Here is a 25,723-nt window from a genome sequence, read left to right on the forward strand (position 1 = left end):
AATTTAGCAAGAGTTTAATAAAAAAATGCAAAGTAATAAAAATATCTCCAAATATTGAATCTTACCGCTAGGGATATCTGTAGGTTCACATCCAAAAATACCAACACGCGTTCACACCACAGCGAGGTTGACGTTTGTTAGGCTAGGCTTAATGAGAACATGGCCATATTACGTCACTAAAAAATTCACTTTCCTAATTCCCTCCTAGGCTCAATTCTACCAGATTGGCAGGTGGCATCACGTAAAAAAAAGATTCCGACGAATAGAGAACCTCTACATTTTTTGAAGTCGGTTAAAAAGGCCCATTAATGTCCATGGATACTGTACTTTTCTATGAGAAAGGTTTACTGACAAACCAATAGCGCGATGGTGCAGGCATTTTGTCGTTCGGCAATTCGTACCACCGAATAGATCAATAAATTACCTTCTGCGCAGGTTTAAGGCCAGAGTCTCCTTGACAGCATGTATTCTAGGAGAATCCTTGACATCAACGTTTTTAGTTTGGATGTAAGTGTCCAGAAATATTACAATTTGGGAAAAAATAAGGTCTTTAAATTTCTTGATTTTACAGCGACGTAATACACCCACGATCTTTGCGTTATTCGTACAAAAACATTTGCCGATAAAAATGTAGGTACCGAAAAAATTCAAGTATAGTGGCTGGCAAACAAGTTGAACACTAACCGGCTTAGTGAGGAAATCGAATCCAGAAGGCAGGGTTCAACTTATCAACCAATGGCGTGCATCCGCGCCGACTGATCAACCAATCGCATGCATTCGCCATGGGTCAGCCAATTGCATCAATGTTCAAGTTGTTTGCCGGGAGCTACACCAACGTTAAATACTCCCAAAATTGAACAGCAAAAATGCTACAAAACAGTTAAATCAATACATAATTCATCAGCAAAATATTTCATTTTGTAAAAAAAAAAACGCCAATTTTTAAAAATTTGGAAATTATTACATAGTAGGTATTGGCACCAAATTTCGAAATTGTAGCAATCACACTCCGGACAATAAATTACATTAAAAAGAACTTATTACGGTCTTATGACTAAAGTTATAAAATTAGAGAAAACATCATGAGAATTTCAAAATAATTATTGTCATCTCACAACTTTGGTACGGGGGTGAAAGAGAGCGGTATGTATCAACTTTGTGCTGAAATTAAAATTATTTGGGCAGTTTCTTTATTTTGTTTAGCTTTGTATCCCACTAACCTAAGCCCTTCCTATTCTGGGAGGAAGGCCTGATTATGATGAAACCTTGACGATACCTTGCTTGCAGTAGGTACGATACTACGAAGGTGAAGAAGGAATCATGTCAAAAAGTTCTTTGACAATTAATAACAACGTTAGATAGATTGACTTTAGAAGTGAAAATTTCTTTAGGTATCTTTGCGATTTGAAGTCGATGAAACGTAAAATATGTAGAGTAAAATATGTAAAAACGATTAAAGTTGGTACTTAGTAATATCATAATAGGTAAACCCTACTACATTATCCTACTCCTCATATTCTGCATTCGTCTCATTGTTTCCAAGTTTAGTTTTCTGAAGGTTTCATTTCTACCGCGTCTGAACTGCACACACACATTTTTTTGATAGTACAGAAGTTTTTAAATTCATAAGTTAAAGAAACTGCCCATGTTTTTTAGATATTATAACCCTTTTAAAATTCATTATTACAGATAAATAATAAAATAGACTTTTTATAGTGATAATAATTTTAAAATTGAGCTTAGTTTGCGTTACTACGTTTTTTTATCTATTTCGTTAGTACCAAAGGTGCGTTACAATCTCAATTTAGCGATTATACAGTTTAGAAATGAACATACTTGCATGTTTGCAGTTTTGACCGACGGGGACTAGCAAGGCCAGTCGTCCGCAATGTATGATCGTTTCCCGACTGTACATTCACTAAACTGTGTTTACAATGTATGTGATTGCAGCTTAGAGCCAGTTAACGTTAAAGAAAGTGCAAGTGGAAGAATTGAGTGAATCAAAAATTTGCAACATTAAGGTGGATTCATGTTAAACCATGAATGAACCTAAACGAAACTATAGACTTAATTTGACTTAAAAACGAGATAGAGTTAAAGTCTGTCTCGTTTTAACTTAAGTACGGACTTAGCAAAGGTAAAGTAGGTACGCTCTATTAGAATTAAACAAAACGGAATAATTACACCTAGATCTGTTGTTTTTAGTGTGTCTTAAGTCAAAGTAAGTCTACAGATCACATCACATTTATAACATAGTCGTGCGAACAAATTCATACTAGACATGGTCCGATCCGGGTACGGCGCATAATGAATCCACCTTAACCACAATCTTGCAAACTTTTCGACATGAATTAATTAATATTAAGCCTTTAACTAAAAGAGTATGCATCTTTACTACATCGTAAAGTGTAATAGAATAAAAATGGATAGATTTTAAAGAATAACTTGACTAGCGAATAAAATTACAATCTATACAATATTTTAAGTAATACGAAAGCGTATGTACGTCGACCACTCATTGCCGATCCCGACACTTTAGTGTAACCTTTTTACAAAGATGGTGTCATACTTTTAAAACGCTCCGAGCCGGTAAATCTCAGTATCAGCGTTTCAAAAATATATTTCCACCTTAAACTCGTCACTAGATTTGGCGTTAAACTGTCAATTTATTTGTAACTGAATATCATGTTTTTTGAAAGTAGTTTAAAATCTAGTACCAAAGCTCTAATAAGGTGGCAATCACTTCTGATTGGCTGTCGCAATCCTGACACTCTCACTGTTGGCTGAAAAGTATAGTTGCAGCAATAATATCATAAATTCAGCCAATTACAACGATTATTGCAAAGGAATATCGATACTAAATTATTCCCGCGACTTCGTACGCGTGGACTACACAAATTTTAAACCCCTATTTTACCCCTTTATGGGGGTTGAATTTTCAGAAATCTTTTCTTAGCGGATGACTACGTCATAATGGCTATGTGCTTTCTGCATGCCAAATTTCAGCTCGCTCCGACCGGGTTGAGCGGTGCGTTGATCGATCAGTCAGTTAGTCAACTTTTCCTTTTGTGTATATAGACTTTCGTATTAGCCCTCCCGTGTAAATCTGCGGCCACACCTACGCGTTATAAACGCGGGATTGTAGGACGCGATGCGGCACATTTATACGGCTGTTACAGTCGCGTAGGTGTGCTTAGCGCCATTAAATGTCGTGGAGACAACCGCCGCGCGGCTGACTTTCCCGCTTCGTAGTCCCTTTGGTCGCGCAGGTTTTATGACGCTTAAATTTTGAAGTTAAAACAAAAACACTGCTATATTGTGAGTTATCAAATCATGACATTTTCGTACAAAATATTGACATTTTTCACTAAATCTGGTCGACAAAATTGTACAAAAAAGATACACCAGGGGAAGAACCATCGCAGGCCCGATTTATACAAAATTTCTAACCTATTACATAAAGCATAGCGACGCGTATTATAACTCGTAATATAAAAAATTCCATATGTTACAATAATATAAAGAGAAAAATATTTAATCACGACAAAAAATTGAGATTCGTTTTTCATTTTAGTCAAACATAATTGTCTATGGGTGCACACTCACTATATACTGTGTTGCGACAGATAAGGCAATCAGTTTCAGATACTTTGTAGAATAATCTGTCTAGTGTTGACTGAAACTTAATTCTGAGCAAAGTTAAAGTACGATCCAGCCATAATTTTACATGAAGACGTAACGTTTCGTTCACGGTACGCTACGATTAGTCAGACGTTGCAACACAACTCATCAGTATGTCCGCACCTTTAGCCTCGACTGTATAAAGGTTCAGTATAGCCAAAAGCACGTATAGTTCGCGACAGTTTGAGATTACAATCGGGGTGCGGGTGTGCGTGGCGCGCCCCCCCCCGCCTCGTACCCCGATTGCCAAGTCAACTATACATGATTCAGGGTTTCCTGACTGGATGTGTTGGCTCAACTCTGCATTGTAAACACCTTGTCATTTCATATTGAAACAAATAAACTATTTAATTTCATTTCTAAGTGAGCTTGCTGTATGTTGACAAAATACTAAATCGATATAAATCTTTGGCGTTTTGAGCAAAACGGTGACGATGGCATCTAGCAGTACTAAACGCTTTCACTTATTACATTTATATTTTATTTATATCAATTTTTACACGTACGGCGCCTCGTGCGGACCAAAACTAAACCATAGTGCGTCCCTTTCTCTCCACTACAGAAAGAAAAGGACAGTGTGATCTAGTCGCCATATATTAATAGATAGGCGATATAATCTTTTGATGGCTGACTTAATGGCCGAAATTAATCTATCTGTAATCTGTCGATAAGCAACTTAGCAACGTTATTTGTCCAAAAAGACCATACGATTTTCACAAATGATTAAGTTGCTAAGTTACTTATCGGCAGATTTCAGATAGGATTGATTTATTAATTTTGGCAGTAATTTATGATAAATTAATTAAAATTTTCGTCGAAGGTCTCTTAAAATCAAAGTTATTTTTACGTAACAAAAACTTCCTAAAGGAAACAAGTAAACTATTTGTTTCAGTTATGGTTCGTTCGAATCAGCACCACTGATTATACAAATAAACTGGTTACATTAATAATAATCTTTATATAATAATAATATGTCAATTCCCTAATACATAGGAGTGCCCTATACTTCCCTTATCTATATGCAATATGTATTACTATTAATAATAATAATTAAATACAAAAAGTACATAGAGTATAAATAAATGCATGTATCATGGCAAACGTAGGAATGTCATTTATATTAATACATTGGATTGGACATTGAATATTTTAAAGGCATCAACACATTCGCAATACCTCATACTTGATTCCGGTGGTAACCAAAGTGTTTCTATCGTTAAAGTGTTGTCAGACGCAACGCGAGACTGCAGCGGTCCACGAAGACAGGGTGTAAGGGTACTATCACAATAGGACACCAGTGGCGGTGGTGTCGCGCTACCAGTAAAATGCCTACAGATGTATGGTGACATCAGTAGCAGATGCAACCAGTCGCGCTACCAACAATGGAGGACACCTCACCTTTGTCTTGGTTGGGCAAAAAAAATTAATAACTTAAGTATCACTTCTAAAAACTCAAGTTTCTCTTTACGTGATTTAAGGGTGAGATGTATAGAGTACACTTTGACTTAATTAAAACGAGACAGCGTTATATCGCTGCCATAAATATGTCTCTTTTTACTAAAACTTCAGTTTGAGCAAAATCAAAGCATAATTGCATAAATTTTGAGTATGCAATCGTAATATTTGCTTTATGTGTCAAATGTCATGTATAACAAAATTTACCCCATGATTACCCTTAAATTAAAATCGTACTTTTGACATGACATTTGACACAAGACAAAATATGACGAGTGCGTTCTCAAAATGTATGCACTATTCGCTCTATAGAACTCGGAATTACAGTTCTGCACGCATTTAGTGTAAAGTTGTACCACACTAATATTGAAAATCGCTGCACTCACGCTTCGTGTCTGTCAACGCCTTTATCAAAAAAAAAATCAACATCCAAAACGTGCAATAAATATGAGCATTTAATCAACATGAATGAGCGTAACTAGGTCACAGACAATGTTTGGTCGTTTTCGCTGAGATCACAACGACTTTTGAGATCGGTCTCACACCACCAGCCTGCTGCAGAATACATGGAGCGAGAGAATATGACATGCATAATCTCTTGCTCCCTGCAGGATAATATCCATAATGCACGGGTAGTATGATCAATTCAAACAAAAGAATGGGTTGTCTATCATTTATACAGTTGTCTCACAGTCCACTTTCTTTTAAAATTTTCTACCAAAACACAGGGTTTTATTTTTCACGCCTATCTGAGTATATAATATTATGTGGAATTCTTATACCTTCCAAGTATCCCAACGGCTGGATAAATGAGGTGACTATCGATTCGTCTAACCCGTGCAATAAGGTCTTGGATTGTACTAATAATATGATGTGGTATTTTTTATAGCGGTATGTTTGTGAGGCTAGAATTCGTTATTGAAGAAAATAATTTAAAAAAAAATAGATTTTTCGAAATTTTTGGCTTAATTATTATTAACGTCACGCTGTTTGGAAGGCGATCAATGACATCACAAGGCGATAAACGACAAATATTTTTAAATTTTTTAACAAATTTTATGTTAAAAAAATAGAAAGGACCGCAAAACAAAGCATCACATCATTTTATTCCTACAGTCGAAGACCCTACTGTTAGCAACATTGCATTAATTGTTTTTATAAAATGCACACCATTGGTCTATGGAATTCATAATAAATGCAAAATTAGTTACATAACTATTTAGTTGCTAAAACAAGACTATAAAAGAGCACCAAAACTAGAGAAATGTTTGCTATTCGAGAAAACAAAATTGCTAATCCTTGTATAAAATGATTTGATAGTCACTTTAAAGTAGATATTATTAACTTTCATATCGAAAATCTTTGCTTTAAATGAAGTCATATGTTACATAGACAAAATTACTTCTACAATATCGTTACTAAAACTTAATTATTTAAAATATTTTTTGTAACTTATGGCATTAAGGTTTATTTAAGCAACAATTTGTAACTTGCTATATGTTTATGCTCAATATAAAAACGCCACCATAAAAGTAAGCCTTTACAAAAGTTGTTAATAACATAGACATCCAATTTAAAAAAAAGTGTACAGTTTACATGTACAAAATCAATAACCAACAGAAAGTTGTAGTTAAAATAGATTTCTAATATCCACGTAAATATTAAAAAATACTTTAAAAAACCGTTTTACAGTGGATACATTCTGAGAAGGCAATCGCCATATTTGGTCTGTGGATCAATTGTTACGTCAAAAATTCGATTTTAATCCTTTATCTAAGTGTAAAGCGTACTTTTGACATGACAAGTGACACAGAGCTGATACTGTGAGTGATCACCATTTTTATGCATGCATTGGTGCACCTTTAGAAGGTATGTCAGATTAAATTTTATTTTAATTTCATCTAAAATTAAGGAAGAAGGAATTTTGTCTGTGCGTTTGTTAATTTTATCTATGAAACTAGAAATAGGTGAGTCTTACGAGTACATTGTGTATTGTATAGTAGAAAAGGTCGTATAAAATATTGGCATGTGGGTAGAAATGTAATCCGGAACTAAGATTAGATACCTCATAGCTACTCGCTAACTATAACCTAGTGTAGGACTTGGGGCTATCCTGTGTGGATATGGACTAAGGCGGCACCTACAACATATATTTGCGGCATATTTGCGTAAAAACATTACTCGTCTTTTTTGACATGTAAGTAGAAAATCAATAAATTCATTTCATTTTCAATTTATTTCATTTCATTTCACTTTAAGGAAGACCCGAAATAAACGTAGGCACACTGCAAAAGTCACCGTGTACAGTCGTATACTGGAAAAGTCACTGTGTATAATTGTACACTACAAAAGTCACCGTATATCATCAACACTGCAAAATTTACATGTACTACAGATGTACACTGCAAAAGTTGCCCCATAATGCTATACACTGCAAAAGTTACCGTGTATAATCGTACACTGCAAAAGTGTAAACCTTTCCGAATTCAAATAAAAGCCGTATGCCATTTCACGCAAATATAGCGCAATAAATAGTTACATAAATCGCACCGAGTTATTTATTACATTCTTACATGTATTGTGTTTTTATGCCACATACAAAGTTCATAGACTACCTAAATATTGGTATACTCCGGCCCGATTTTTCAATCCCAAATGTTTAACTGGCAAATGAACTTGACATTTTTACAGTCTTTGCATCGGAGATCTGTCAAAATGTAAAATTTATTCGATTAAAAAATCGGCCCGTACTTAAATAATACATTATGACGTAAGTAAATACGTCAGTTACGCGAAAAAAGAATTACGAATACGATATTGTGTCCAATCCTGATGTACACAAAGCCTAAAGTGACGAAACTATCAAGGCTGCATTTTTACCATGTGAGACGATGCATCACCAATAGGAGCGCTTTATTTTCATAGTTAGGCTCATTTTCACTAAAACTAAGCTTTCTATACAAAATACTCCCTTAGAAATGTGAAAAGTGTGACGCTGACGTAGGTTATTGCGCTTGCCGTCTTTTTCTACAGTATACATCGTGAAAAGGATAACAAATTTTACAACAATCTAGTTTAGGTTCATTTTGACTCTGACTTTATTTCGATGTTCTGCAGCAGCCGAGAAAGCGACAATGCATTTTAAAGGTTTTATGTACAACAGAATGAGCGCTATTAGAATACAAAATCAAATACTTCCAGCGCAGGAACGTGCGCCGTTGAACAATGAAGCCTCTATACAAAGACGCGCAACTCATTGGTCCCACTCCGCCTCGTCGACGCCCTCCATGCTGTCTTGTTCCAGTTTGAGGTCGATCTTCACTTTCGCGCTCATCGCTTTCATTATCTGTGTGGAAAAATAAAAATGTAAAAAAAACTCAGAGAAGAAAACCCGATCTTTACTCCGCGCAGCGTCCAAGGTGCAGATGGCCCTTACGGTTGCTAACCTCTGATAAGAGACGGCACTTCAAGAAGAAGCAGACTCAAGTCTACAATCCTTTTGACGTGACAACGTCTTATAATTCGATAGAGCCGGCTGTACGCACGAAAAAACATGACTCATGCGGCGTTACCTCGCTCTGAGGTAACGCCGCATGAGTCGTTCCATGTAAGGCTTGAAGTGCAAGCGAGAGCGCGGAACGAGCGACAAAGAAGCACAATCGGCCTTTGTTGTCACGTTCAACTATCGTCAGTGAGCCGACTTTACAGACAACCAATTTTTTTTTTTCATAAAATTGTGGCGGCCGCAACACTCGCAAGCAGATGGCGCCTCTCACTCACACGCAGAAATCAATCAACAATTCCTCGATACACGAACTCAAGCCAGACAATCGCACTAACGGAGCGTTTAGGAATCTGCACAAGTTTTAAGATACAACCGTCGTCGGCCAGCTGGCGCTACCGAGCACAAGACCGCTCGGAGGGAATTCCCTACCGGTACGGTCGAGCACACACACCTCTCCCGTACAAAAAAAATCAAGCTTCTAAGTCAATGCTACGAACGATACGGCCACACGATGATAGGTGAAACGAACACTCACACTATCCTGCTTCTCCTTGGGGTCTTGCGGCACGTGCGACTTGATGAGGTCGGGCTTCGGCTTGTGCAGGGGTTTCTCCTTGGCGGGCGTCGGCGCGGCCGCCAGCTGCGCCGATACTGGAGACAGACCATTCATTATTACAAGACTCTTACACTGGAACTCATAGCCAAGCTAGGGGCTTCTTTACCATTCAGACGGCATGAGTTTTTTTTATTCGGATACAAGTTAGCCCTTGACTACAATCCTACCTATAGGCAAGTGATGATGCAGTCCAAGATGGAAACCCCTGGAAGGGGTATGGTAGTTTACATGTCAGTTACACTGGTTCTCCTCATTTCTGATTTGGTCACGTAGAAAAACTCCAAGCATTTGATTTTGACGACCTTCCTGGCGCAGCGGTAAGCGTTGTGGTCTTATTAGTGGGAGGTCCCGGGTTCCGTTCCCGGCAGGGGTTCAGAATTTTACAATTTCTATAAATCCCTGGTCTGGTCTGGTGGGAGGCTTCGATCGCGGCTAGATACCAGCCTGCCGGAAAAACGATTTAGCGTTCCGGTACGACGCCGTGTAGAAATCAAACATATATATGGGTGTAATGAAAACTACCATACCCCTTCCAAGTTAGCCCACTTCCATCTTAGACTACGTCATCACTTGCCACCAGGTGAGATTGCAGATAAGGGCTAACTTGTACCTGAATAAAATATAAAAAAGCATAGCTCTCTCCATCGCCGTCTGAGTGACTCTGAGCTTTCCTATGAGGCCCACTTTGGTTGATAGGACATAGGAGTACGTACATGCTTCCATGCCGGGTGGCTGTAGGCTGACGATTTTAGGCGTGACCGGTTTGTTCGCCAACCAGTCCCTGCCCGACTGCCACGGCTCCCACGTCACCAGGGTGGGCGGGAACAGGTCGTCTTGGAATAACTCGCTCTGGAAACCAAATCCTTGTTTATGTGACCTCCTCTGTGAAACGATTGGTACATTCGAGGGTAGCGTCGCATCAGGGTTCAATGAAAACTGCCATACCCCTTCCGGGTTAGCCCACGTCCATCTTAGACTGCATCGTCACTTACCACCAGGTGAGATTGCAGTCAAGGGATAACTTGAAAAATAAATAAAACAGATCTTTAGCAATGAAGAGACGGCCCCTAGATTCTAGATTTAAAATGAAGCCAGTAATTATCAACTTATCCTTTCCTTATTTTATGCCCGACATCAATTCAATCAGACTTTATTGACAGAAATATGACTATATTTCTTCTGAAAGTTCTTGAAATATTACTATTTTAGGCCAAAGTTTGTAGGCAACCACCTGTGTAAATAAATCATGTAGAATACAACAAAATTACAAAACTAGCACCTGGCAAACTGTATTTAACAATAACTTCAGAGGTGCTAGATATTGATTACTTCTCCAAATAATAACGTAATACTAAACGTTGATTTGCATCGTTAAAATATCGTACGTTACTCTTGAGCATGTTCCGCCCGTCAATGAAACAGGTCGACTTGGAGCGGCCATGGAGAGCACTCTTAACATTAGTTTTTAGATAAGTATAGAGTAAAGCATACTTTTATCCTGGGCACGGTGAAGGACAGCGGCTCGATGGTTCCATTCGTCAGTCGCAGCGCTCGCGCAAACTCCACCTACCAACACACAATAGCTGTTTTGAATTCGTGTTTGTTTGTGTGTTTGTTTTGAATTCCAAGCAAGTTTTTTTTTCTGTTTCTATGTTCTGTTGAAGGGAGTACAGTGACCTGTCCATTTACTCAATTACCGTGGGGATTTCTGTGTGTTCATGCACTTCGGAGTTTTTGTGAACCACGGTGAACCTTCAAATCATTGTTTTGGAAGCGCTAGAGTATCTCAATGTTTGAGTGGCTTGCTGAACTCGGGAGCTCAATGTCTTTCATCCATACCGGTTTGATGATGCATGTGTATAATGAGAAGCTTATTGAGGACTGAAAGCGAGCAAGTTAAGGATAGGATTTCAGTTCATTTACGAAAATCATTTAAGAAGGCTGAGGCTCGATAGCTCAACGGTTGAGGAGCCGACTGAATTCCGAAAGGTCGGCGGTTCATCCGTTGCACTATAGACGTACCCACTCTTGGCACAAGCTTTACGCTTAATTGGAGGGGAAAGGGGCGTATTAGTCATGATTAGCATGGGTAATATTCTTTATTAAAAAAAAATCCTCGATTCGTACCTTTTCGACGGCCAGCAAGTTTTTGGGCAGGAAGGCGATGCCCTGGTGCAGCGTGCTGGACCTGTGGTGCGACAGCGCGCACAGGTAGGGCGGCTCGCACGTCACCTCGTAGCAGTATATGGTGGAGTCACCCTGCACACGAACATCATCATCATCATTTCAACATCGCACGGGTCCCCTCTCGCTATAAGGGTTTGGGCGATAAATTAAAAAACCCGCCAAGTGCGAGTGCGACAAATAAAAATCTGTTTTAGAATATACAGGTAAATCCCTTTCACATGATACCCCACTTGGTATAGTTATCTTACTTTGGAAATTGAAACACATTTTTTTCTAAATTAAGTTACCACAAATTTACGGTTTTCGGATTTATTCCTTTACTTGTGCTATGAGACCTACCGTCAACGGAAAGTACCCTATAGGTTTTCTTGACAGCGACGGACGGACGGACGGAAAGACAAACAGACAGACTACAAAGTGATCCTATATGGGTTCCATTTTTCCTTTTGAGGTACGGAACCCTAAAAATCACATAACTCACCCGTCCAGTCAGGAACAGCGTGTTGGAGTCATGGTCGATGTGTATGTGAAGGATGGCGGGAGACACGTCCAGCCCCACGGTGCACACGGGCGCGGACAGGTCGCAAGCCTTGTATAGGAGAATTTGCCGCTCTGATACTCTGAAAAAAAAAACGTTACTCTTTTAACAACCCTAGGCAACTTGTTGGTTACGTTCGTGACGTAGGAAGGCGAAATGATGCAAAGCAATACGGGCACTCGCGCGCAGCGATAAAGTTTACTTTAGCTTGCTCTATTTAATAGTTATTATGTAGGTTATTGGAATATCGCCGCAAGTACTTGTTTAACAAAGGAGTGAAAGTTCTGTACGTTAGTAGTCTCATATATTCTGTGGTTCAGGAAAAATAGATAACACTTACTTGTCGAACCCAGTGACGACGAGATGAGTGTCGTGCAGCGCCCACACAACCCTCGCGCCGCGGCTGCCCACGGGGCCCGCGCCTTTTCTTATTGGCTCCGTCGACGTGCGCGGCGCGTATATCTACAATTATACAGCGTGTTTGAGAGTTCATTAACCGAACGAAACGAGGTCTCTGACGTGGAAATCTATAGACCGCACTTTGACTATGCTTAGACTTAAGTTTCAGTTGAAACGAGGCAGATTTATGCCAGCGCTATAACGCTGTCTCGTTTTAACAGGGTCTTCAGTCTAAGCTAAGTCAAAGTGCGCTTTATAGATCTCAGCCTTAGTCTGTTTGAGTTAAATTGCACCTGTCCGTCCGTCCGTCTGTCTGTCAGGCCTTATAACTTCTGAATATAATGACTGATCTATCAACTGAAATTTGGCACAGATAGCTATTATGACGTAGACATCTGCTAAGAAAGGATTTTTGAGTTTTATAGTGTTGATGAATATCTAAGATGACTTTTCTGTTTTATTATGTAATCTTGTAATATTTTTAAGACCTGTAATATTATTATTATTTTTTATTTTTTTTTAATATTAAGTATTCAGAATTGTAAATTCCTTTTATTGTATAACATCATTTATTTCAAACAAACGAAAATTTTACTTTTAATTTAATTTGTCTATTCACTATTTTGAATTAATGTATTTGCATGCCAGCTTGGCGTGATACAGCTGGACTATTTTTATAATTACACCTGTAATACCTGTATCAGCAAATAAATAAATTGATTGATTGATTGAAAATTCAACCCCTAAGGGGGTAAAATAGGGGTTCGAAATTAGTATAGCCCATATGGACGAAGTCCTGGGCATGACCTAGTTATTTATAGAGAGAGCTATGCTTGGAGTTTCTCTAGGTGATCAAATCAGAAATCTGTAGAGCAGCTGAACGGATTGCAAAGGACGTCGAAAGACCCTTCACTAGAAGAGAGTCGCAGGGTCCCTACAAGAGACCTAAGTCCAACAGTGGACGTCTGTCAGTCGATGATGATGAGTTCCACTTACCCTGACGAATCCATCTTTGCAAACAGTGGCCAAATACTCCCCACAAGGCGACCAGTCGCAGGCGAATATCTGTTCCGTGTGACCAGTTAAGGTGATCTCCGGCGTGGGTACATCCTGGCTGAGGTCCCAGATCTTGACGGTCAGGTCGTGGGCGGCCGTGGTGAGGAGGTCCGAGGCGGTGGGGTGGAAGCGCACGATGTAGATCTTGTCCGGGTGCGCTGAGAATGTTCGCTTTGGCTCGTTGGTTGATTCTTGGAGACCTGAACATTTTGGTTGGTGTCAATAAAATTGAATGGTTTTTGAGACTGAAAGAAATGTGAAATCTATATTTATATTATAAATTCGAAAGCGTGCCTGTCAGTCTGTCTACTAGCTTTTCACAGTTGACCCAATTTTAATGAAAGGATAAGCTACTTTTTATCACAGAAAATCAAAGAGTTCCCACGGGATTCTTAAGCCCTATCCGTTCAACCAAGGCGCAGAGGTCCACGCGGACGAAGTCGCGGGCATCATCTAGTATAAAATAAAATAAACCCCGGGTTTGTGGAGCAAGGATGCTATATCCTTTTTTAAGGACCTGTTATCCCGACTCATGGAGTCCAGTTACCTCGGTCAGCATATTAGTCTGGCCATTCAACGATGCCTTTATGTTGTTGAACTTACCACCTTCGGGTATGATCCACTCCCTCAACAGACCGTCATCGCAGGCGACCATGAGTCGCTGGTCGCTGAAGGGGTCGAAGGTCCAGTCCTGCAGCGGCGCGGGGTGCAGCAGCGAGTGCGGGTGCAGCGCGGAGGGGTGCGGCGGCGGCGCTTTAGCGACGGATGTGGACCCCAGGGGCAGCTCCACCACGCCAATGCGACCTCCCCCGCCACCGCCGCCGCCGATTGGGACGGCACAACGGATTCCGTTTGCTGGAAAACGGCAGACATTGACAGATAATCCCATTCAATAGACAGAGACAAAAATTTCAATGATCGTTAACCATTTTGAATCATCATCTCAGACCAGAAAGACCTAGCAGAGTTTTATAATATCAGTGGAAAGTACTTCAATAAAATATTACTTTCAATGAAATCAAATGTTTAAGTGACTTACCATAGAAGCCATTGCACTCTCCGGATATCTGCCTGCTGATGTTCTTGATGTTCTCCACGTGCGTGGACTTGTGGCCCGGCGTGCCTTTCAAGTGGCGGAATTTGGATACCTTGCCTGCGCACACAACATAACAATTATGTTTTCAGGGTTCCATGAACTATAAATTTTGTGACTGATCTTGCCGGGAATCAAACCCTGGACTTCCCACTAACCAATGCGCTAAAGAGGATGAAAAGAAACTGGTTGATAAAATGCAATTATATTAGTATTTACCAAATACAGTGGAGGTCCTCTTAGTAGTGACATTGGGCACGGAGGATCTCTTCTCTTCGCGGTCGGGGCTCTTGCGGGACTTCAGCGAGTCTCTCCGTCTGCAACACGCGATACTCACAGCCTACAGACACTTCATACAGTCGCTTACACGCCACGCGGGAGGGATAACACCGAGCGGTAGAAGAGGACAAACTTACTAAATATTGATACTAAAAAAAATGCAAGTTTTCGAGCTTAATTTTTGATGTTTTTTCTTTACCCCAGGAACGTGGCTGTCCCGAGATGGGGTCGTTTGCATCCCAAATATAAGAATACTTATTTATTTGTTTATTTAAAGTACCCTCTAAAGAGCATGTCATGTGGAATGTAATTTTGAATACAGATCGTGATACCTTACGTTGAAATCTAGAGCGAAAGTACTTTTGAATCGTTAAATGCATCTAAAATTGGTTCGGAATGCCTTTCCTACCGAGACGAACCAGCAAGAAACTCGGCGGTTGCTCGGTTCCCGCCCTCAGACTTACCTCAGCGGCGCGGGCGACGGCGGCGCCTCGGACTCCACGGCGACGCTCATGGAGCGCGCTTCGTACGCGCGCCGACGCTCCGCGATAGACTGGTTGCCGCTACAACCAACCGATCACGTAAATATGCCGACCATTGCAACCAAAACAAACACTGTACTTCATAGTTTAAAACCTCATCTTCACAAAGTCAAAACTTTTATCTACACTAATATTATAAAGGATCTATATAAAGTTTGTAAATTTTTTGTAGGAAGTAATCTCGGGAACTACTGAACCGATTTTGAAAATTCCTTCACCCCTAGAAAGCTACATTATTCCTGAGTGACATAGGTTATGTTTTATGTTCAAAAAAGGACTTCGTCTGTGGTGGCGTTTGCTGGCGCGCGTGTTGTGACTTTTTGGAGTGTTTTTTTTGTTAAAACTGACTGGAAAGTGCTCTAAGGGGGTGCCGTGCGTATGTCGGCGAGCGCCGGCACAGACGGCGTCCATACTTGTATAGTTTAGCTGACTTGTTACAAATAACTACAAACTTGACATTGGCTAATCATTGTAAAAGCCAGACGAGAGAGAAAAAAAAATGTTCAAAAAAATAAAGATCGCTGCAGAAATTGTAATAAGCTACCCGTGCGGGGTGGGTGGCTAGTCACTGATTTTTCGGAGATAGCCTATAACTTATTCGCGTAAAGAAGTTAGTATAGCGCACTCTCTGTTACGTAATCCCATACAAATGACAAGAGACAAAAATCTCAAGGGAGTTAACCATTTTAAGTCACCAACCAATCACATATAATGTTCTCGGCGGTGTGTGAACTCTGCCAATCCGCACTTGGTCAGCGTGATAGACCGTTTTCATTCTGAGAGGAAACTCATGATGCGGTGGGATGATGACACGTTTCACACAGTGACAAAACAAGGACACGAGGAACCAAAACCTTAATTTGCTATAATCCTAAGGATGCTCCGGTACCGGAGCGAAACGTGCGTTGAATGGGGTTAGCATTTGTGTGGTGGTGGTGCGTATTTCTTGCTTGCTTGGTGGCTCGCTTTCCCTGCATGTTTAGCAGTGGGATGTTGCTTGTTGTACCATACAGATTTCAGCGGATTATGGCAAATTAAGCTTTTGTTTCCTTGTGTCTATGGACTTCCGCACAGTAACGCCTACTTGTATAAACAAGGAGACTCACTCGGTAGCCTCGAACATCTTCCGTCGCTCGGCGGTGCTGGGCGTCTTGGGCCGGTAGCCCGAGTCGGAGGAGTTCACCTCCTCCTCCAGGCTCGTGTCCGATTTGCCGTTTGTATACTCTTCTGTAAAAACCATCAATATTTACTTTTTTTTTAATTTATAGCCTAGCACTTGGCTGCAATTACACCTGGTGGCAAGTGATGATGCAGCCTAAGATGGAGCGCGCTTGCCTAGAAGTTGCCTATTCACTCTTGACCTTGAAGGTTCCTCAAAAGGTAGGTATTAAAAGTGGAGGGGGAAACTGATGCCAGCAAGGCGTTCCATTATCCTAGCGGCTCCGATTATTTCATGTATTGTTACCCATATGAGCAAGCGAGACAGAGAACAGAATAAGTTTCGTATGTGTCGCATGATACGTCACGGAACTTCAAAAAGGAGAAGGTTCCCAATTCGTCGGAATCTTTTTTTTATGAGAAAGAAATCCTTGTACGATGAGTTCCGTACCATCGCACAAGAAATAGCACTTTAATTTATTTTTTTATGTACCAAAAGTTCAAATTTTTCCCTTTACTAGTGCTATAAGACATTGCTACCTGCCAAATTTCATGATTCTAGGTCAACGGGAAGTACTCTATGTTGTAATTAACTTGACAGATAGACCACAATGTGATCCTATAAAAGTATGGACTTTTTTCTGTAGAAATACGGGACCCTAAAAACATCCACCAAAATACATCTAATCGCAAATCGAAGTTAAAAATCCAACAATTTGGAGCATACCTTTGTTAGCTACAACGTCAACATCGCTGGTGGGAGTGAGAGACTTCTCCTTCTCCTCTTCTCTCGCGATGGGAGTCGACGTCACAGGGGTGGAGGGAGCAGGAGCCGATACCGGGGACAGCCCTGTACAAGAAATTATCATCATCATCATTATTGATAATGATGAAAACGATAAACGTCCACAGCTGGACATAGACCACTTCCACACAACAGCGTGGCATCTAGCGGCTCCCAGGGATTCGTTTGATCTTGCCTGTCTATCTAATGGGGAGTCTTCCGACCCTGCGATTTCCGGCACGAGGTCGTCATGTTAGCATCTTGGGACCCCGTGTATCGGTTTTTCTGTGCCCTGCCACTTCAGCTTCGCAACACGGTGAGCTATGTCGGTGACTCTGGTTCCCCTATGGATCTTCTCATTTCTGATTTGATCACATAAAGAAACCATACATATTTGTAGTTATCATTCTTTATTACACGCACGCACGCACCCACGCATACACACACGTACGCACGCGCGCACACACACATACGCAACATTTGTATTTATTAATATGCTTTGGAAGGCACAGGCCCGTAAGATACGGGCTCTCCTAGTTTAGGAGCCAGCACTCCTAGTGTCCAAGTTTTAATTCATAAATGTTCATTTCATTTCATAATTCTTTTCATTTCACACTATTCTCTCATCTCCCACTCACTCTCTGTTCTCTCTGTCTCTACTCTTACCGGAATCAGATTTAGGAAGGCCAGGCACAGCGGGCACGGAGAAAACTTTGTCGAAGGAGAACTCCTCGCTGCCGGCCGACGCCGAGAACGGTTTGGGGCCTAGGCGTGGCTGTCAACAAAATAGAACGATTAAACTATTAAAAACATTGACTTTATTTAGTCTACTGTAGCGGTTGCCACATTCGCAAGAAGATGTCGCTTCTATACTCAATCAATCAACAACGCTCGAAACACTAGATGGCAGCACGGGTAGCCTAATTGAAAAACTCAAAATAGAACACGCAACTTTCAATCGCATTGACAGAGCGTTTACCAAATTGGACTATATATAGAAGTTTCAACGCATAACCGTCGGCCCAGCTGGCGCTACCGAGCACAACACCGCTCGGTTGGGAAATTTCCCTATTGGTACGGTCGAGCACACAGACACCACAGCTCCCGTACACTACAATACTTTAAATACTTTCCTTCTAAACTGAAAAAAACCATGCTTTAAATAATAAACCAGCTAAGTATGAATTCAGAGGTTTCCCTAAATTGAAAAGAAACATAAATACAAAAGCCTTTTGCAAGTAGTGTAGTTACACTTCTAATCAAAATACTTTTTTGTCTTTAATCGGACGTTTTGGATGAATTGGCTGAAAACAAGTCATAAGTAGTTACTGAAATAAGTAGATGCAGCAGGCGAATGGACCTCAAGGATTAATTGTTTTACAATTTAGGTAAGGAACCCTAAAAACAAAGGAAGGATAAAGGAGGGTTAAAGGAAAAAACTCCTTGTGTGTCGTATCGAACCAAACATTACCTTATAACCGGATATAGCTACAGCCGTGGTCCTGGGTTTGGGTTTGGGCGCCTCGGAGTGGTCATCGGCAGACCCTGCCTCGGAGATGGACGAGCGAGGCAAAGGCTTCGGCACCTGCACCACACCACCGTTGATCAAACTATTACTCCTGGAAAGCGACTCCGACGAATCCGAACTTTCGGTTTTTTCCAGAAATTTTTCGGTTTTTTCGGAATTCTCTTCGGTCTTTTCGGAAACTTCAACGTCATCTTCGAGTTTCTTTTCAAAATCGTGTCCGTTGTCAATGATCTTCTTGTGGAACCCGTTCTCTTTAGAATAATCCTTCGGCTCTGGTTTCTGCCTCTCCATTCCTTTTATTAAATCTTTAACGTTGACGAAATCTATTCGGTCTTCGTCTTTCGGTTCTTCGGCTACTGGTTTCTGAACCGGTTTCGATGGTTCCTCAATCTGTTGGGTCACTATTGGTTTAGGTTCTGTTTTCTTAAGTGGTGGCATTGACAAAATTGCTTTGACTAATTCTTCCAGGTTGCCCCGATGTACCTTGAACAATATTTTATGCTATTATAGAAAACTGAAATATGCCCATCTTTAAATTAAAGCAAAAAAAATTGTAATAAGCAGTTTAAAAATAAATGCAAACCAAATTGAAAAGCAACAAAACCAAAGTTACTCACCCATGTATTATAAACCCAAACTGATGTAAAATCAAAACTAACTACACAAAAACTACGAACACACACAACACAAAAAAAAATTGAATCCCATAAATTATAACAAATCACCATAAATAAAAAAATAAAATGATAATATGTATACCAGTGTCATTTCACTACCGAACAAGCTAAACCAAATAAAACCAATATGAACAATACATGCCTCTAATATTTTTGAAATAAAAACCCAAAAGATTTAAATGAAACAAATCCAAATATTATTATTTTTATTCACAATCTAACGCTCTAATGAGAACGAAATATTTTTTGCTTAAAAGAAATAATATACAACCAATAGATAGTAAAATTAGCAATTAAAAATATTGGTAGCAATTAAATTTTAAAGTATTGGCACCTTTTTGTTATCAATACCTATGTAATAAGAAAAGGCCAGACAAACTGAATTTAATTTAGAACTATCAAACCTTGTGACTTTAGATTCCAGTCTCGAGCATAGTGTTTAGAGTAACTCTAAAACTAGTCTTCAATCTAAGGTTCATTTTCTGTCCTTTTCTAGCAATATTAAAAAGAAAAAGATGCAAATACTCTAAATTCAGTTTAGACAAACACCTCAAAATTGTCGCCATTATCAGAATAGATTTCGATAACTTGACCTCAACTAGGTAAAAATCATCGTAAGCATTCTAAAAAATATCAGTGACATTTGAAGCTAGAAATTTCAGATGATTTGTTATTCCTCTGTCTTTCCTCTACCTACATGTATATTAAGAAACATTTAATTCAATTTCATTTATTTGTAGATACAGGTACATAAGTACCTGTTAATTACAAGTTAGTCCTTGTGGTAAGTGATGATGCAGTCTAAGATGGTGAACGGGCTAACTTGGTATGGCTTAACGCTTATCACTTATCAGTTTCTACACAGAATCGTACCGGTACGCTAAATCGCTTGGTGGCGCGGCTCTGCCGGTAGGGTGGTATCTAGCTACGCCCGTAGCCTTCCACCAGATCAAACCAGAGACAAATATGAGGTCGTCAAAAATGTTTTGTTATACCTTTATACCGGCTCTACCTGCATCTGAGTTGAGAAACCTCAAGTGGATGGACAAGGCGTCTCACCTGAGTACAGTTGTTGGCGTTGGGGTGCAGAGAGATGCTGGGCACGGGATGGTCCTGGTGCTCGAGCCACATCGGCGCGCTGAGGTAGGTGACGGCTCCACTGGTCTCCGGGTACAGGTCTGCGTGGTATTCGCGGTAACTCTGCAACAAGGTCTCCGTTGTAGTCGTATTTCTCATTGCTGAAGGTCGTGACCCCTTTCCATTAATCATATAATGAATGAATGACTACTTTTATGGTACACTTCAAAATTTGTACAGAAAAACTCATACAAAGCAAAACAAAAATATAGGTACAATTTGGCGTATAAATACAATTTGTTGTCAGTAGGAGTTCTTTTCGGATAATAATGTGGTGGGTTTTTTTAGAAACTAAATAGGCACGTTTAACTTGCAAAGGAGGTCCTCAACATAGCGAGCCTACGAGGCCGAACGGAGCGAAGGGAAGAGGTGTGGCGGCGACCTCTGTAGCGAGACGAAGGTCGAGCGGGTGAAGCTGAATGAAGGGACGATTACCTTCCTGGGCACTTGGTACATGATGGGCACGACGGACGAGCCAGTGAGCTGCAGCACGCGGTTCACTTCCCCCTCCATCACCCGCAACGCTCGCTTCGGCACTAAGCACGCACCCTTCGTTTGTTCACCTAAAACATTTTGAATGGAAACAAAACCGATCAAGTGCGAGTCGGATTCGAACACAAAGGGTTCCGTACCACCGTATAAGATAAAAAAAAAATTGTATGGCGGCCATGTTGTCATTGTTTGTTGTCATAGCGGCAAAAGAAATACATAATCTATGAAAATTTCAACTCTCTACCTATTACGGTTCACGAGATACAGCCTGCTGACAGACAGACGGATGGATAGACAGCAGAGGCTTGTTGTTGTTGAGTTAGCACCTTGGTATGGTACATTTGGATGGAATAGGTACATTCAGGTACAGAATCCTAATAAATGGTTCTTTATAATTATCTTCCAATAATCTTACTAATAATAATAATAATAAAAAAGAGCTTAAGTCTGTAAGTTTGTTTGTAGTAATGTCTCTACTAAACCGATTTTGAAATTTTTTTCGCCAGTACAAAACTACATTCGTGACGTGACATACGCTATATTTTATTTTCAAGAAAATTAGAGATCCCTATGAAAATTGTAATAAGCTACCCGTGCGGATCGCTAGTAGATTAAAACATGAACAAATCTCACCGGAATGCCTCAACCCCTCAATGAGGTAGGGGTCGCGGTCCGTCAGCTCCATGTACAGGATGGTGGTGTCCCCCTTGCCGGCCAGGAACAGCATGTTGGTGTCGGCGTCGAACAGCGGCATCAGCACGCCGGTGGAGCAGTCCAGCTCCAGCGTCTTCTGCGTCTGCGCCAGGTTGCGGATGTCTCGGATCATGATCTGTCGCAACCTGGCCGAGTCGAAACCTGGGAATTCATTGAAAACCCATTAAAGTTTTGGAATTTTTGGAAGCTTTTTATTTTAAACGCAATTGGACACAATTTTTTCAATAGAAAAAAATCGAAAAATGCTCCAAATTTTAGTTTCAAGGAAAGAGGAATAAATTCCCCAAGGAGGTAGTCATGTCAAGCTCTGTTAACCAGGTCAACAATAGATTAGACAAACATGTTGACAACTTGAATCACTTCTCACATAGATGCACCAGCAAAAGCTGCTAATTAGTCTATTATAAAATAATAATACTTATTAATAAAATAATATTTTTTTCGGGATTTGGGTATGGATTTCACATGATTTCTAATCCTGTGGTGGCTAGCACTGCTTTATTGCCACATTGTTATTCTTAATTGCCACTTGTTTCTTGAGGTATCTCCATGATAAATAAAAATCATCACATTTTTTGCTTAGTTCTGGTGTCTAACTTAAATCACTTCTGATGACTATTGGCCACGCCCAGCAGTGGGCAGCACGTCGCTGCTGCACTCACCAGTGGTAAGGATCCTGTCAGTGTCGCCGAGCCACACCAGGCGGCTGTCCTTGATGTTCTGGTGGCTGTTGGCCACGCCCAGCACGGGGCTGGCGGCCCGCGGGTCCACTATGCGCACTTTCTTGTCCTTGCACGAGGTGGCCACCAGCTTGCCGTCTTTCTTCCAGGACGTGGACTGGATCACTTCTGTGTGATCCCTGTTTACTGTAACAAAATTGTTTTACCTTACAATAGAACAGATTTTTTTTACCAACTTGCAAAAAGGAGGTGGCTCTCAATTTGGCGCGTATATAGTTTTTTATGTATGTACACCGATTTTTTCAAGTTACTGGACTGATAAGCAAAAATTTTTTTTTCAATTAAACTTTTACATGTACTTTTGAATCATCGAATGCATCTACCACTGGTTCAGAATACCTTTCCTACCAAGAGCTAGCAAGAAACTCGGCGGTAGCTCTTTTTAAAAATTTGATAAACAATATTATTATGCCATGCCTAGATAGCTAAGTTCGGGCTTACCTCATTAGAGTTAACCATTCATCGAAAGGATGAGCATTTACAAATTATTTTTTTTGTGTAAGTATGCATAATCCTATGGTAAAAGAAAGAAAATTTTTATTTTTACATGTAACAATATTATTGTCACAATTGACTGGATCTGACCGATTGTAAGCTTGCGCTTGCTACTACTGTATGCTTGTGAAAATATACTCACCAAAGGCCTCCTTCTGCTGTGTCAGATCCCACAAAGCAAGCTCATGTCCCGACGCCACATGTATTAGTCCATCTGCCACAGGGTGGAAGCCCACATTCTCTACCCTGCGTTGCTTCTGTGACAGAGTGCACTCCGGCGTTGTGAGTGATTCCTTGAGACCTTCTGGTGGTATGTGCCACACTTTTACCTGAAAGAATTTTTTGTTAATTTATAGACTAGCCCTTGGGTGCATTCAGACCTTCTGGCAAGTGTGAAGCCTAAAATGGAGTGCACTTGTCTAGAAGATGCCTATTGACTCTTGAGTTGAAGGTACCCATATTAAAATTGAATGGGAAAACTCATACCAGAAGGATGTTCCATATCCTAGCGGTTTGAATTAGAAACGAGCAGGCAAATCACTCAGATCTCTCCAAATTATTCATTTAAGGCTTCATTCATTGTTTGCTGTTTAAATCTATTTTTAGGGTTCCATAGTGAAACTAGGAACCCTTACAGTTTCATCCAGTCCATCTGTCAACAGCTGTCTGTCAAGGCCATTTTAGCCTCCACTAAGTCAGTATAATAACTGTCAAATCATTATTAGGTATATCTAAATATAGAAATAGTTTTTGAAAAATTACAGTCTAAGCAGTTAATGTCTGCTTAAGTTTGTAGTACTTAGCATGGCTATGAACCCTACCTTATGCATGTTCTGGCTTCTGACACATGCTATGCTATGAGCCCTACCTTATGTGTGTTCTGCCATATCTTGAACAATTTTTGGAATAGACAACTTTCTACAAGCCATTAACATTTCAGCAAAAAAAAACCAAGACAGATCATGTAATAAATACTAGGATACATCCATCTTCAAAGTTTAATAACCTTTTCTTTCAACTAGGATATTTGTAAATGATAAAAAATATGTAACATATTAAAATTGTATTTTTGGAATTCATATCTTTCTACTAAGTGACCCACCCAGCTTTGTTCAAGAAGAAATTTTGAAAATCGGTGAGAAGTTTCCTAAAATTCTGAGACATGTTTTTCTTAGTTTTAAACCAAAAGCATAAATACCATTAGATATAACTTCTAAAATGACAGACTTTCATACAACCCCCTCAGGAATGAAACCAAAAATCCTTTCTTTACATGAAGGAACCTACTACAAAAATTTCAAGTTTCTAACCCCAGCAGTTAGGACTGGGCTTTGATAAATCAGTCAGTCAGTCAGGAAAAGTCTTTTTATATGAATCAATATAGATAATAACTTGAATGTGTAACTAATAACATTTCCGAGATACATCTTTCAGTAATAGAGAGGTGAAAATATTTGCCACGCTCCAATCCACATGTAGGCTAGCAAAAATCCGCTAATCCAGTTGCTACCTATTGCATTAATTTCATTAATATATGTATACTGCAAATTTTGAGAACACCTAATTAATGAATTTTAAATCCGAAATATTATAAAAAACTTAATTTCTGAGTTTCTTACAATATTTAAGTTGAGTATAAATAAACACTTTCTGAACAGAACCTGACATACAAAATTTCATGTTTTTAGAGACCCTGGCAGTTTGAGTTGTTTGTTGATAGGTTAGTCAGTCAGTCAGTCCTACCCATTTTAAAAATATATAGATTTCCATTTAGTCACAAGTTTTATGTAAGATAAAATCGGCGAAAATTCTTTTATCATTAAAACATATGAGGTTGGGAGATAAGTACTATAAATAACAAAATATTTATAGTAAAGAGAATCATTTGCTAATAATAATTGAAAGAAAAAAAGTTGGAACAAAACCGTAGACTTACCAAAGAATCCTGGGATCCAGTCAAAAGCAATCCATCATGAAATGGGGAAAATTCCATGTCCGTAATTGTGTCAGAGTGGGCGTGCAGCAAAGGCATAGTTTTGCTCTTCCTTCCACAGTCGTCCAGCGGGAGCACGGCCATACTCGACCCCACATGCTCCCAGTTAAACGCCATAAAAGCCGCAGACGCGCAAATATTGTTCCCATATGTCTGATATGAGCCTACGCATACATCCCTTATGCATGCTTCCGGCTTAGGCACAATGGGTGCAGCATTTTTATACTTAGAGGCTTTAAAACGCCAGGCCATCGTGGGCCAATTTATTAAAAAGTTATCAGTCTTTTCGAAAATGGAATGTAAACTGGCCTCAACAAGAGGCAGTCAATCTGAAATAAAGATTTATTATTTTAAGTACTTAACATCAATAACACTTCATTTCAGGCGATGTAGTTTATAGCTCTAGAAACTCTGGAAAGTGTCGAATTTATTATTATAAACGCACTTCGAATTTAACATAGAAAAGTGTAACATTTCGTGAATAAATTACGGCGAAGACAAAAATTATCAAAAGGAATAATATCGCAAGTTTCCTGTTATCATATTTGGTTACAACTTACGTTATGGTTTCACTTATCACTACACATAAACAGTTAACGAATAACATAAAAGAGTTTATTGAAAATCTAAACTCGAACACTTTGTTTTGAATAA

General features: G+C 39.8%; 2 protein-coding genes across 5 annotated transcripts in view; one reads left to right on the plus strand and one right to left on the minus strand.

The window, feature by feature from the left end:
- Nucleotides 1–25,723, minus strand: part of LOC123876494 (coronin-7) — a 26,055-nt gene continuing 332 nt past the window's right edge. The window contains exons 2-23 of one of the 4 annotated variants that reach the window (XM_045922790.1): nt 25,013–25,398; nt 23,219–23,405; nt 22,504–22,707; nt 21,761–21,982; nt 21,071–21,198; nt 20,558–20,698; nt 18,765–19,304; nt 17,960–18,068; nt 17,237–17,359; nt 16,458–16,578; nt 15,274–15,372; nt 14,750–14,847; nt 14,477–14,590; nt 14,041–14,292; nt 13,378–13,637; nt 12,323–12,444; nt 11,926–12,064; nt 11,385–11,516; nt 10,749–10,823; nt 9,971–10,106; nt 9,177–9,292; nt 1–8,482 (exon numbers count right to left, since the gene is read on the minus strand). In XM_045922790.1, coding sequence (XP_045778746.1) covers nt 8,390–8,482; nt 9,177–9,292; nt 9,971–10,106; nt 10,749–10,823; nt 11,385–11,516; nt 11,926–12,064; nt 12,323–12,444; nt 13,378–13,637; nt 14,041–14,292; nt 14,477–14,590; nt 14,750–14,847; nt 15,274–15,372; nt 16,458–16,578; nt 17,237–17,359; nt 17,960–18,068; nt 18,765–19,304; nt 20,558–20,698; nt 21,071–21,198; nt 21,761–21,982; nt 22,504–22,707; nt 23,219–23,405; nt 25,013–25,321 — 3,720 coding nt within the window. In that variant the 5' untranslated portion in view covers nt 25,322–25,398 and the 3' untranslated portion in view covers nt 1–8,389. The remainder of the gene's footprint in view (nt 8,483–9,176; nt 9,293–9,970; nt 10,107–10,748; nt 10,824–11,384; nt 11,517–11,925; nt 12,065–12,322; nt 12,445–13,377; nt 13,638–14,040; nt 14,293–14,476; nt 14,591–14,749; nt 14,848–15,273; nt 15,373–16,457; nt 16,579–17,236; nt 17,360–17,959; nt 18,069–18,764; nt 19,305–20,557; nt 20,699–21,070; nt 21,199–21,760; nt 21,983–22,503; nt 22,708–23,218; nt 23,406–25,012; nt 25,399–25,723) is intronic. The other 3 variants (XM_045922793.1, XM_045922792.1, XM_045922791.1) reach the window with 3 other exon arrangements.
- Nucleotides 24,239–25,723, plus strand: part of LOC123876495 (speckle-type POZ protein-like) — a 15,221-nt gene continuing 13,736 nt past the window's right edge. Inside the window, exon 1 of the mRNA XM_045922794.1 lies at nt 24,239–24,250. The gene's annotated coding sequence lies outside the window, so the exon portion shown is untranslated. The remainder of the gene's footprint in view (nt 24,251–25,723) is intronic.

The sequence above is a fragment of the Maniola jurtina genome, chromosome 21, assembly GCF_905333055.1.
Source record: "Maniola jurtina chromosome 21, ilManJurt1.1, whole genome shotgun sequence".
Taxonomy (NCBI): Eukaryota; Metazoa; Arthropoda; class Insecta; order Lepidoptera; family Nymphalidae; genus Maniola; species Maniola jurtina.